General features: G+C 43.8%; 1 protein-coding gene across 2 annotated transcripts in view; it reads right to left on the bottom strand.

The window, feature by feature from the left end:
* Nucleotides 1-6,299: 6,299 nt before the first annotated feature.
* The window catches only part of MCC (MCC regulator of WNT signaling pathway), a 227,216-nt gene continuing 221,834 nt past the window's right edge, over nt 6,300-11,681 (bottom strand). For both annotated transcript variants that reach the window (XM_070742893.1, XM_070742894.1), the window contains 2 exons: nt 7,049-7,171; nt 6,300-6,789 (listed from right to left, as the gene is read on the bottom strand). In XM_070742893.1, the coding sequence (XP_070598994.1) occupies nt 6,609-6,789; nt 7,049-7,171 (304 nt within the window). In that variant the 3' untranslated portion in view covers nt 6,300-6,608. The remainder of the gene's footprint in view (nt 6,790-7,048; nt 7,172-11,681) is intronic.

Raw genomic sequence — 11,681 nt, 5'->3', positions numbered from 1 at the left:
ATTAGCAATAAACCTTTACATGATTCTTATTTTGGACAACTTCAAGTTAAGATAATTTAATGTTTCTAAGGAATCTTAATAAAACAATGCAGGTTAGATCAAGCTAACTTGGTTCATTTGAAAACATGGTTAGGTGAACCGTTGAACTTACCTGAATGCTCTTCTCGATGCACTGCAAGGAAGAGTCCAACATGGGTAATACTTCAGCCTTATTGGCAGGGACTGAGTTAAAAATTAGCATATAAAACAGGTCCCGCCCCCTTAGCTGCCCCCAGAGGGCCAGTCAATAAAAAACGAAGGGGTAGTGTAATGAACAAAGAATAATTTATTAACCACAAGTATGCAAGGCAAAAAATTGAACTGCAGAAATAGAAAAATAGAAACAAACCAATACCCTGCACCCCTGAGCCTCAAGAAACAGCCGGGCAGGTTTGGATTCTCCTTGCAGTGCATAGAGAAGACAGTTCAGGTAAGTTCAACGATTCTTCTCCATTGCACTGCTGTGGAGAGTCCAACATGGGATATACCCAAGCACATTAAACTAGGGCGGGAGAAGGCTGTACCAGGGGCGCAGAATTAACACACAACCTTTGCAGCACTCTACGTCTGAAGGCGGCTTCAGCCAAAGCGTAAGAGTCAAGCCCGTAATGTTTTATGAAAGTGGTAGGGGTGGCCCAAGTGGCTGCACGACAAATTTCTTCAAGAGGGGCCTGTGTAGCCCATGCAGCCGTGGTGGCCCTGCTCCTGGTGGTGTGAGCTGTGACCCCCCCAGGTAGGGGGGTAGACTGACTCATATGCTGTAACTATGCAGCAGCGAATCCATCTGGTAATAGTCTTGGATGAAACTTTGGACCCCAGAGATGAAGGGAGGAAAGAAACAAACAGATTCCGTTGTCCTGAATGGCTTTATACCGTGGACATACACCTTTAGGGCTCTATGTTTGTGCCATCTCAACTCCGAAGGATAGGATCCATGAGTACAAAAGTCCAGTAAGATTATTTCTTGGGCACAATGAAAAGTCGTATTAACGTTAGTCAGAAAGATTGGATCACCCTGTCAGGGTGGAAGACACATGGGTCAGGTCTCATGGATAAGGCAGAGAGCTCAGATACTCTCTTGGCCGATGTGATGACCACTAAGAAGGCCATTTTAAAGAACAGGAGCCTTAGAGAAATATGGCATAATGGCTTGAATGGCGGGCTTGTAAGTGCCTGTAGAACTAACTTCCCAGGTAGGAAAACGATGGATGGTAGGAGGACGGAGGTTAGATGCTCCTCTGAGAAAGTCCTTGACCCATGGGTGATGGGAGATAGGTTGAAGGTTATAGCTGCAACCTGCCTGTGCAGTGTATACAGCGCCAATCCCTTGTCTAGGCCAGCTTCTAGGAAGGATAGTAGGTGGGCTACCGAAGAAGACTGAGGGTCAAAGTTTTGTGTTTTGCAGAAGGAGCAATAAGCTGCCCAGGTGGCCTGATAGATGCGTGTCATAGACGGTCTGCACGACGCTTGGATCGTGGAAATGACCTTATCTGGTAAGTGTTCTCTTCTCATGCAGTCCCCCTCAAGTGCCACACAGCAAGTTTCCACCACTGGGAGTCTGGATGTAGTATGGGCCCCTGGCTGAGGGAGACCTGGTGGCCAGGAATCCGCCATGGACTCGATACCGACAGGTCCATGAGGTCAGTGAACCAAGGGTGTCTGGGCTAATAAGGGGCCACCAGTAAGACTTCTGCTCGTTCCCTCAGGATCTTGGTTACCACTCTGGGAATGAGGCATGTCCAAATGGAAGGCATACAGGAGGCCCTCCGGCCAAGGGGAGTATAGTGCGTTGATTTGCTCTCCTCCCGGAGATGGGAAGTGAGAGAAGAATCTCGGTAGTTGGTTGTTGAGGTGTGTCATGAACAGGTCCACCTCCGGTGTTCTGAATTTGGAGACAATGTCCTGGAATAATTCTGGATTCAGATTCCACTCTGCTGGCTCCAGTGTTGTACAGCTTAGCCAGTCTGCCTGCACGTTGGACACGCCCGAGATATGCTCGGCTTGATTAGAAATTAGACGAGGTTCTGCCCATTTGAATAGACTCTGGGCTTCCTGCACCAATCTGCTGACCTCGTTCGTCCCTGGTAGTTGATGTGGGAATGAGTGGCCACATTGTTGGTCAGGATGAGGACGTGGCGGCCCTCCACAAGGAGTTCTAGTAGTTTGATGTTGACCTCCAAGAGGTCCTCTGGTGTCCAGAGCCCTTGGGCCACTTGAGAATCTGTGTGTGCACCCCCTCCAAGAAGGCTCGCATCGGTGATGATTGTCACCCCCGTTGTGTAGTAGAAAGGAGGAACCTTGTTGCAGGGTCCCGGATCTCCACCAGGGGAGGGAATGCCTGACTTCTGTGGTGATCAGGACGGTCACCACAGTGGTCTAATGTGCAGCCGGGCCCAGGGGATGATGTCTATACCAGAGACATCCTTGTTGAAGGAGTCCTGGGAAGATTGTGTAGGAGGTGGGGCTGCCCACATATCTCTGCGCTCTGGTTTGAATGGGGTGGGCATAGCATATTGCTGTACCCCAGCAGCAATGCCTTGCGACTAGGCTGTGGCTATCATCTGAATGGCTGGAGACATACTGTAGCTTGCCAGGCCTCCTGAGGGGTGCATAAGCCCGCTGCCGTGGGGGTGAAAGTGGCAGACGGTACCCTGGATCTCTGGGTGGCTTGAGGTTGAGGCCAGGTCTGGGCAGGCAGGCCTAGGTCAGCTCTTGGTACGTCAGCATGAGGTGGCAGGATGTCCTGTTTTTCAGGTGACCAGTCTCTATCACGTGCAGGTGTGGTTACTTCTGGAATGACTGGTGAAGCCGTTGAAGATAAAAGGCCCAAATGCTGCCCTGAGGAGAGGTTAATTGGGAAGGGGACTGAGGCCTGTTTTTGTGCGGCTTTCAGTTGTCCCTCCAGGGCTTTGATTCTTTTTTCTGTCTCTTTGAGGGCTAAGGAAAATGAGGAGCCCTTACATTTGGCTCCCTGACTTTTGTCTTTGGCTTTAGACCTCGTTGTATTGGAGGAAGCTCCCTACCCAGAACTGGTTTGAGGCTGATCAGCCATGATAATATATAGTACTCAAACACCACAGAAATTATCAGGCTGCTTAGCCAGATCATCACGGTAAATTGCAGCAGAAAAAAAATGGTGGTCGTGAGTGCGCCCTTGAACGTGTCTTTGCTCTTGTCCAATGAGGTTTCTGCAAATACAGGAAGAGGCCCTGGCCTATTGGGTGTCATATCCTGCCCAGAAATGGCGGGCGTTCTGTCACCCCGCCCCAAAATGTCAGGCGGGACTCTCTAGGAGGAGAAGAAACCAGTGAGAGCAAGAAAACAAAGGCCTGAACGGCATCTAGCCTGCACTTCACCCCATCGGATTCCTTGTTCCAAGAACAATTATGTGTCATTAGTAGTTCAGCTGTTCAGTGCTCGGCTTTTCCTGCTCCTTTGGCTCTCCCGCTGTGACTTAAAACTGTCGATCTGGGAGGAGGGGGGGCGGCGATGAGGCACGCGTCGCACCGTGGAGGCCTAGGGAAGAGCTCATTTCTCCTTCAATGGTCTTTCCAGGTGTGCCCCGCAGGGCAGACCCCAGACGATTTCCTGGCCTCAGGGCGATGCTCCAGAGAGCAGAGGCCCCCAACAGAAAGGCAGCCATTTTCCAGGTAAGCAGGAGGGAGTGGAGGGGGGGAGGAGGCGATGCCCCGCAGGGTACAGGCCCCAGAGAAACCCCACTTACTTCCACTCCTTGCAGTAACTTCATTCTGTGAGAGAAGGAGACCAAAAGGAGATAAACAGGTTTATTATATTACAGAAATTAAGGAGAGAAGAACTCAGCATCCCTACACTACGACTGAGTTTTTAAGACTGGCCCACTGGGGCAGCTAAGGGAGAGGGAATTGTTTTATATGCTAATTTATAACTCAGTCTCTGCCAATAAGGCTAAAGTATTACCCATGTTGGACTCTCCATAGCAGTGCAGTGGAGAAGCTGGTCTTCACTATGAAAGAGAGAAGAAAAAGAAAAATTTCAGTTGATTGCCTACAAAGATTAAATGTAAAAGAACACTCAAAAGACTAAAAAGAGATTGATAGGACTTGTTCTTAGTGTAGTCTTTCCAAGAATCAGTACAAGGAGAAACCATTCTAAAAGGAAGGCACATCTCCCACGACTGAGGATTACTCTTAAAAGATTAATGTCTAATGACATCTATACAGCAGACTAAAGAAAAAAGAATTATTGCTGCGCTCATGCTATATCACAAAAGAAAAATAGAATATAAAGACATTTCAATTTTAAAAGGTTTAAAATTTAAGGGACATAATGCATTTTCTAATTCTAATTGATACAGTTTACTGAGCTAAGAGGACAATATTTGCATCATAACTGATCACCTCTGGAAATGAATGCTCCCAAAACATTTCTTTAGAAGTACATTTACATTAATTTACTCAGGCACATTCCTTAACATTTTATGCTGGTTTCAAACAGAAAATAAAAAAGTAAAATGAGCAAATATTTTGCAACACCCATGTAATTTATATACAGAGTGCGAAGGATTAGATATTGTCCAGCAATATACTACTTCGTCTCTCTTATAAATGCCTAACTGCTACAAACCACCTCTTATTTGTGATGGATAGCAGCAGTGAAATACCACATTTTTCAGAGGATAAGACTCACCGTAATTTTTGGGGAGGAAAATAGGGAAAAGAATCTGCTTACCAGACATTCATCTGGCTAGCATCCTTAGTCTGGTCAGCTTCAGCACATTATTTTATCCCCTGGTTAGGGTTTAAAAAAACCTTTTTCGGAGAGAGTAACAATGAAAGAGCTTGCATGCCAGTCAGAGCTGGGAACATCATTAGTACCTGGTTAGGGCTGGAAAGAAACATTCGGAGCAAGTAGAGCAATGAAAAAAACCTGCAAAGACTTAGGGCTTGGAAAACATTCTTCCCAGAGAGTAACAATGAAAGAACCTGCAAGGGAGCTGGGAAGATTGTTAGTACCTAGTTAGGGCAGAGAAAAAAAGCTTTGAAAAAAGCTGCAGAGTATAAGGTGCACCCAAATTTTCAGCCTCTTTTAGGGGCAAAAAAGCTGTGTCTTATACTCTGAAAAATATGGTAGCTTATCTTTAGATGATAGTGCTTGCCAAACTGATGAATTCTGGGAGATGAAGTCCATGCATTTTACAATTGCCATATTTGAAAAATACTGTACTAGAGGGTTAGTCTCAGTATTATCGTGGATTCTATTCCCATGATTGACTGATAGAGCAGACTGCAGGTTTACCAAATAATGCAGCAGGATAATTCTGGGGTATTTTCAGTGGGCACATCTTAAACATTGCTCTATAGCAGTGTTTTTCAACCAGTGTGCCGCGGCACACTAGTGTGCCGTGAGACATGGTCAGGTGTGCCGCGAAGCTCAGAGGGAAAGAAGGCAAGAGAGAGAGAAAGCAAGAGAGAGAAAGAGAACAAGAGAGAGAGAGAAAGAGAATAAGAGAAAGAGAGAAAGAGAGAGAGCGAGAGAAAGAAAGCAAGAGAGAGAGAAAGAGAGGGAGGGAAGGAGAGAGAAAGACATAGAGGGAGGAAGGGAGAGAAAGTGGGAGGGAGAAAGAAATAGAGCGAAGGGGAGGAATAGAAAGAGAGATAATTTTTTTGTCCAAACTTTTTTTAGCCCCCCCCCCCCCCGGCTCAATGTGCCCCAGGGTTTCGTAAATGTAAAAAATGTGCCGCGGCTCAAAAAAGGTTGAAAATCACTGCTCTATAGTATCAGATCGAAAAATAGTTTTAGAGTGAAAGAAGTTATTTCAGTTGGTTTGACATAAAAATTCTTCCATTGCCCATATTCTTACTGCTATTTAATGAGAAGCAAAAAAACTAGAACTAATTTATTCTTCAAAAGCCCAATTTAAAATCACCTTTCCACTACATCTTCCTTTTGATTTGAGTTACAATAACTATTTAGCAACTTACACCTTCATCACTGCAATAACTATATATGTGCATTAGTCATTGTGATTTCCCTTCACTTGAAAAAACAAGAGTAAAGTCCAGTTGTCCGCTAAGGCTTGATCTGCTGTGTGCCTAGAGGCTGGCTATGGATACCTGCTTCACATTGTAAGGGGGAATGCAGAATGAACGACAAAAGAAAAAGGGGAAAAGAAATGCTATTATCCAAATGATAGCTATGAGTGCACTGGTATTCCAGCATGGCTTCACCGTTACGGTAGACTCCAAAGAGAGCGTTCAACAATTAAGAGCAGAGGAATATACTGTACTCATACAAATTTGAAATTTATAAGAGAATCTGTAATAATATCAGTAAAACTATTACACTGGAAATGTGATAAACTGATACATTTACCATCAGGCACTGAGTATGCTCAATTATATAAAAAACATTAGTTTGGGGGCTCCTGCCCATGGCTGTGTATTGTTGAAGTTACAATCTCACTATGAGGTATTGATCTCCAACTTTGCCTGGTTTGTATCAATTCACAACTCTACTGTCTCAATGAGTCTTGTAAAGAATCTTTTTTTTTTGTAATGGCACATTGATTTAAAGAAAACTAATCTCTCTTAAAGGGATGTTTCATTGGTATGGGGCCTTGAGTTCTCTTCTTCCAACAAAGCAATTCTTTGTTTGAGCATCCTGACTTGAGTCTCATGTCTTTCCACCATTGCCATCATCTGGGATTCCAGTTTCTTCAGCTTGTTTTGGTGCTTCTTCTTTGCTTTCTCATAGGCAGCCACAAGGTTACTATGAAAACACACAGAAAACATGGGTCAAGGTAGTCATACCTACACATCCATTCTGATCGGCAGCATCTTAAATGGTTATTGACTTGTTGATATACTGGGTCGAATCCTCACACCAATCCCAGCTGGCTACACAGCTCTGCTCTGCCCTGTATTTTAAGTCCAACACATTGCTAATGCATTTATGGCCATATATGTAACAAAAATGTGAATTTAGCTCAGCATACAGTATGTTGCCATTGACTGGAAAAAAATGTTACCTGTTTGCTCTTTTCAAGTCATTAACAAACTCTGCAGATTGCTGATGCCGAATTTCGCTGCTCTTAGTTAGTCTTTCCAAGGCACTCACCAACTCCTGCACTCTGCCTTTCATCTTCTTTTCTCTGGAAAGTACAAAGCAAATGATGTACTCAGGGCAAATAAGTTGAACAAAATCTTATTTATCATCTGCAACCTGAGTGACATGGATTATTCTGACAGCATGAAAGCCACAGCAACACTGATGGTGTTCTTATGTCAATTACCTTATTGACTAAGGTTTGCAGATGCATAAAGAGGTGACAGCATGAACCATTTTCCTGTGATGCAGATCTTAATACTATTATATAGCAACAATAATATTGTTGCAAATGACTATACTGCTGGAGGGTTGCCTATACTGAGTCCAACTGATATTTGCAAGCAGGACTCTAATGAGTCACTCCAAGGCTGTTTCAGTATGGAAGATGCTACTGCTATTACATACTATTACTAATTGCCAACACAACTGCTTTTCTATTAACTAGTAAAACTGGCTGTAAAAGTATGCCCTTATTTTAGAAAAATTAATAAGGTTTATCTGTATGTGGCTGCCCACGTATGTAGCACAGTTTATAAACAATTCATGTAAAAGCCAGCAACCCCCCAAAGCAATACAACTCTCACATCCAACAAACAATCTTTCTTGGCTCAGACCACACAATACCCCAAAGGCTTGTGGAAGAATCCAGGTCTACAAGGCTTTTCAGAAGACTAGTGGAGAGGAAGGCACCTGCTGAATATCAGAAGTGGGGGATCTAAATATATTTTGTATTTATGTATTCAATTTATGTATCATCTTTTTATTCAAGAGCTCAAGATGGACAGTGTTGTACATACTCTTGATCAGTTGGAGGATGGTGAAGATATTGAGGACTCAGATTCAGATAGTGTTTATGAAGTAGTGGGGGGTCCGGGGTTACAGGTTGTAGAACAGGTGGGAGGCCAGCCACAGGATGGGGCTATGAGTTCAGGATATAGCGAGGGAGAATCAGCCGCGCGCTGGGTTAACCCTAAATTCAGAAGGATTCAGAAACGTAGAGAGCAAAGGTCTGGAAGAAGATATTAAGGAGAGGAATGGGTTAAATATTGTAGTGAGGTATTTGGCACATCAGGGGGCTAGTGGAGAAGAAGGGTGGAGTTTCAACGTTGCTGAACAGAAATATGGAGGGGTTTTTCGCCACGCTAAATTAAGCCAAAGTATTTTATATTGTATTTAGTCAGTGCTGCTGTTTTTTATAGCTATGTAGTTAGGAAAATCTTGTCTAAGTGAAGCAGGAAAAGGAAAGTGAGGAATGCGGCTAGAAGAGAGATAACGGACCGATTGATGTCTGAAATGTGTTGAAGTACAAGAGAGCAGAGAAATAAATGGAATTGCTTTATTCATGAAATGATGCATTTAATGAGAGTTATTTGTAATTACTAAACTTTTACCAGAAATCAGAACAGACAGCCCTGTGAGCCAAATTGGGCTAGGAGAGAATGACTTACCTAAAGGCAATGAATGGGCTACTGGGATAAAGGTAGCATTTATCTCACTGCCAGTTCTGCATCTTAACCCGTACATCACACTGGCTCTCAATGCCTTATATTATGGCGTTTGTTGAACAGCAATTCCAAAATGGCCAACCATTTCTTATGAAACTGTAAGCAAGTCAGTCTTGATCAGTACATATCTAGTTTTCCATCTCTTGCTAAGAGGTGCTTCACAAAGTGCGGGAGGGCAAGCAGGCCCCTCTTTAAAGCAATTGCATTTTGCATTTGACTTCCATACAGATCTGAAAAATGACATGGCTTTCGGCAGTCCTGGGGACCATGAACTTTACATCTTTCATGGCCAAATTGTATTGAATGGTATGTATGTGTTGGTTGGATTGTTGAGTCGTGGGTTTTAACTGGGGTTATTGTTTTAATTTATATTTGACTTCTTTTTGTTGTAAATTGTATTTTTATATTGTTGTAAGCCTCCCTGAGTCCTCCGGGATTGGGCAGCATAGAAGTTGAAAATAATAATAATAATAATAATAATAATGATGATGATGATGATGATGATGATGATGCAATGACTCTGGCATAAGCCAGTGAAAGTGGTCTCAGTGGTCCTTGGCACGCTGGGCGCAAAGGATCTCAGCGGACATTTGAAAACCATCAGAATTGACAAAATCTCCATCTATCAATTGCAAAAGGCCGCTTTACTGGGATCGGCATACATAATTCGCTGCTACATCACGCAGCCCTAGGTGCTTGGGAAGCACCCGCCTGGTGATGAAATATGAAATCCAGCATAGTGATCTCGTTTGCTGTGTTGTATTGATGATGATGATGATGATAATAATAATAATAATAATAATAATAATACAGAGAAGTTGGCCTGTCTTCTGTCACACGCTAATAATTGTATCTGAATCATCAACAGCCACAGTACAAATGCCAGCATGGAGTTAGAAGTTCTACTCCAGTTCTGAAGAGTTTCAAATATATTCCTTGTTCAAGATGTATACAAATCCTTGCCCTAAAAATACCTCTTGTGAAAGGTGAAAATGGCCATTAAGAATAACAACACTGTCCAGTTTCCATGAAAATGCCAAAAAATATAGCTTCTTTGTCAAAATAAATAAAAGTTTGATGCTAACTTATTAAAAGGTAGCATTCATATTACTTTCTTACTGTCATCTTTTTTGTTCTTTGATAACTTTGATCTGTAGCAATGAATGGCTACAACAGACAGCAGAGCAACAATTCTGGGGGGGGAATCAATGAACCCCCCATTACTTTCAAAGAGCCAATACAATTTACTGTTTGTACAATATTATCCGTTATTTTTTTTATTTACAACTGTAGCCTTAGTCTGGCCTCCGGGTGGCACTGTCTACAATGCAAAAAACCAAGCATGCTGCCCTTTCTAATAAATTTCAGTTGAGCAATAGATACTTTGAAGGAATGCTTCTTCAACAATGTTGTCCTCACTAGTCAACCAGTAAAGCAAGTTTTGAACCTCTATTAAGGAAATTAGAGAGAACGAGGCAGACTAAAAACACTCTCTATCTTATCTGAGTCAGACTGACCTAATTTAACTGACGGGCAGGGTTTAATCCATGGCTCAATAGCACATATGGCAGATTTGGAAGAATAGCAGGAGAGCTACTTCTAAGGAGTGGCTTTTGTCCATATTACTAAAGGATATAATGCTTTCAAGAATCCAACAAAGAGGATGAAGGATTCTGTGCTTGGATGGATCAAAACCAAATACAGTGGTACCTCGTGATACGAACCCCTCGTGATACGAACCCGGGATTCGGAAATTTTTTGCCTCTTACGAACTTTTTTCGGCTTACGAACCCACCGCAGATCGCAAAATGGTGCTCCGTTGGGGGGCGCCGCCTGGCTGTCACCTTTTAAAACAGCCGGGGGGCTTCTCGGCGTTCTCCCAAACCCGAACCTGAACTTTTCGGGTTCGGGAGGCCGCCGAGAAGTGCCGCAGCCCGGCTGTCACCTTCTGAAACTTTGCGATCGGCGGCGGCGTTTTCGGCCGATCAGGAGGCTGGAAAGGAGGTGGAGAATCCCAATAGGGAATTCCATGGGCGGAGCTTTGACGTCACGAAGACGTCAAAGCGATTAATGCGTGCAAAAAGAAAAAAAATTGCAAAATGGTGCTCCGCTGGGCGCCGCCGCCCGGCTGTCACCTTTTAAAACAGCCGGGAGCTTCTCGGCGGCATCTGGAACCCGAACCCAAGCCTGAACTTCCGGGTTCGGCGTTCAGGAGAACGCCGAGAAGCCCCCCCGGCTGTTTCAGAAGGTGACAACTGGGTGGTGGCACTTCTCGGCAGCCTCCCGAACTCAAAAAGTTCGGGTTTGGGAGAACGCCAAGAAGCCCCCCGGCTGTTTTAAAAGGTGACAGCTGGGCGACGGCACCCAGCAGAGCGCCATTTTGCAATTTTTTGTCTTTTTGCACGCATTAATCGCTTTTACATTGTTTACTATGGGAAACAATGTTTCGTCTTACGAACTTTTCGCCTTACGAACCTACTTCCGGAACCAATTAAGTTTGTAAGACGAGGTATTACTGTACAGTATTAATGGAATCTGGTACCTTGCTTCATTCGGCAAGAAATGCCAAGACCTTTTAGGACTATTCAAGCCAACATAAATACAGTGGTACATCTCTCTACAAATGCCTCTACTTACAAACTTTTCTAGATAAGAATTGGGTGTTCAATATTTTTTTGACTCTTCCCAAGAACCATTTTCCATTTACAAACTCGACCATCTGAAACTGTAACCGGAAAAGGCAGGGAGAAGCCTCCGTGGGTCCTCTCTAGGAATCTCCTGTGAGGAAACAGAGCCGGAAAAGGCGGGGAATAGCCTCTGTAGGGCCTCTTTAGGAATCTCCTGGAAAGAAACAGGGCGGGAAAAGGTGGGGAGAAGCCTCTGTGGGGCCCCTCTAGGAATCTCCTGCGAGGAAACAGGACCTCCACCCTCTCTGTGGTTTCCCCAATCGCACACATCATTTGCTTTTACATTGATTCCTATGGGAAAAATGGCTTCTTCTTACAAACTTTTATACTTAAGAAGCTGATCATGGAATGAATTAAGTTC

Source organism: Erythrolamprus reginae, chromosome 2, assembly GCF_031021105.1.
Source record: "Erythrolamprus reginae isolate rEryReg1 chromosome 2, rEryReg1.hap1, whole genome shotgun sequence".
Taxonomy (NCBI): domain Eukaryota; kingdom Metazoa; phylum Chordata; class Lepidosauria; order Squamata; family Dipsadidae; genus Erythrolamprus; species Erythrolamprus reginae.
The sequence above is the reverse complement of the archived record's forward strand: the minus strand, read 5'-3'. Positions and strand labels throughout refer to the sequence as shown.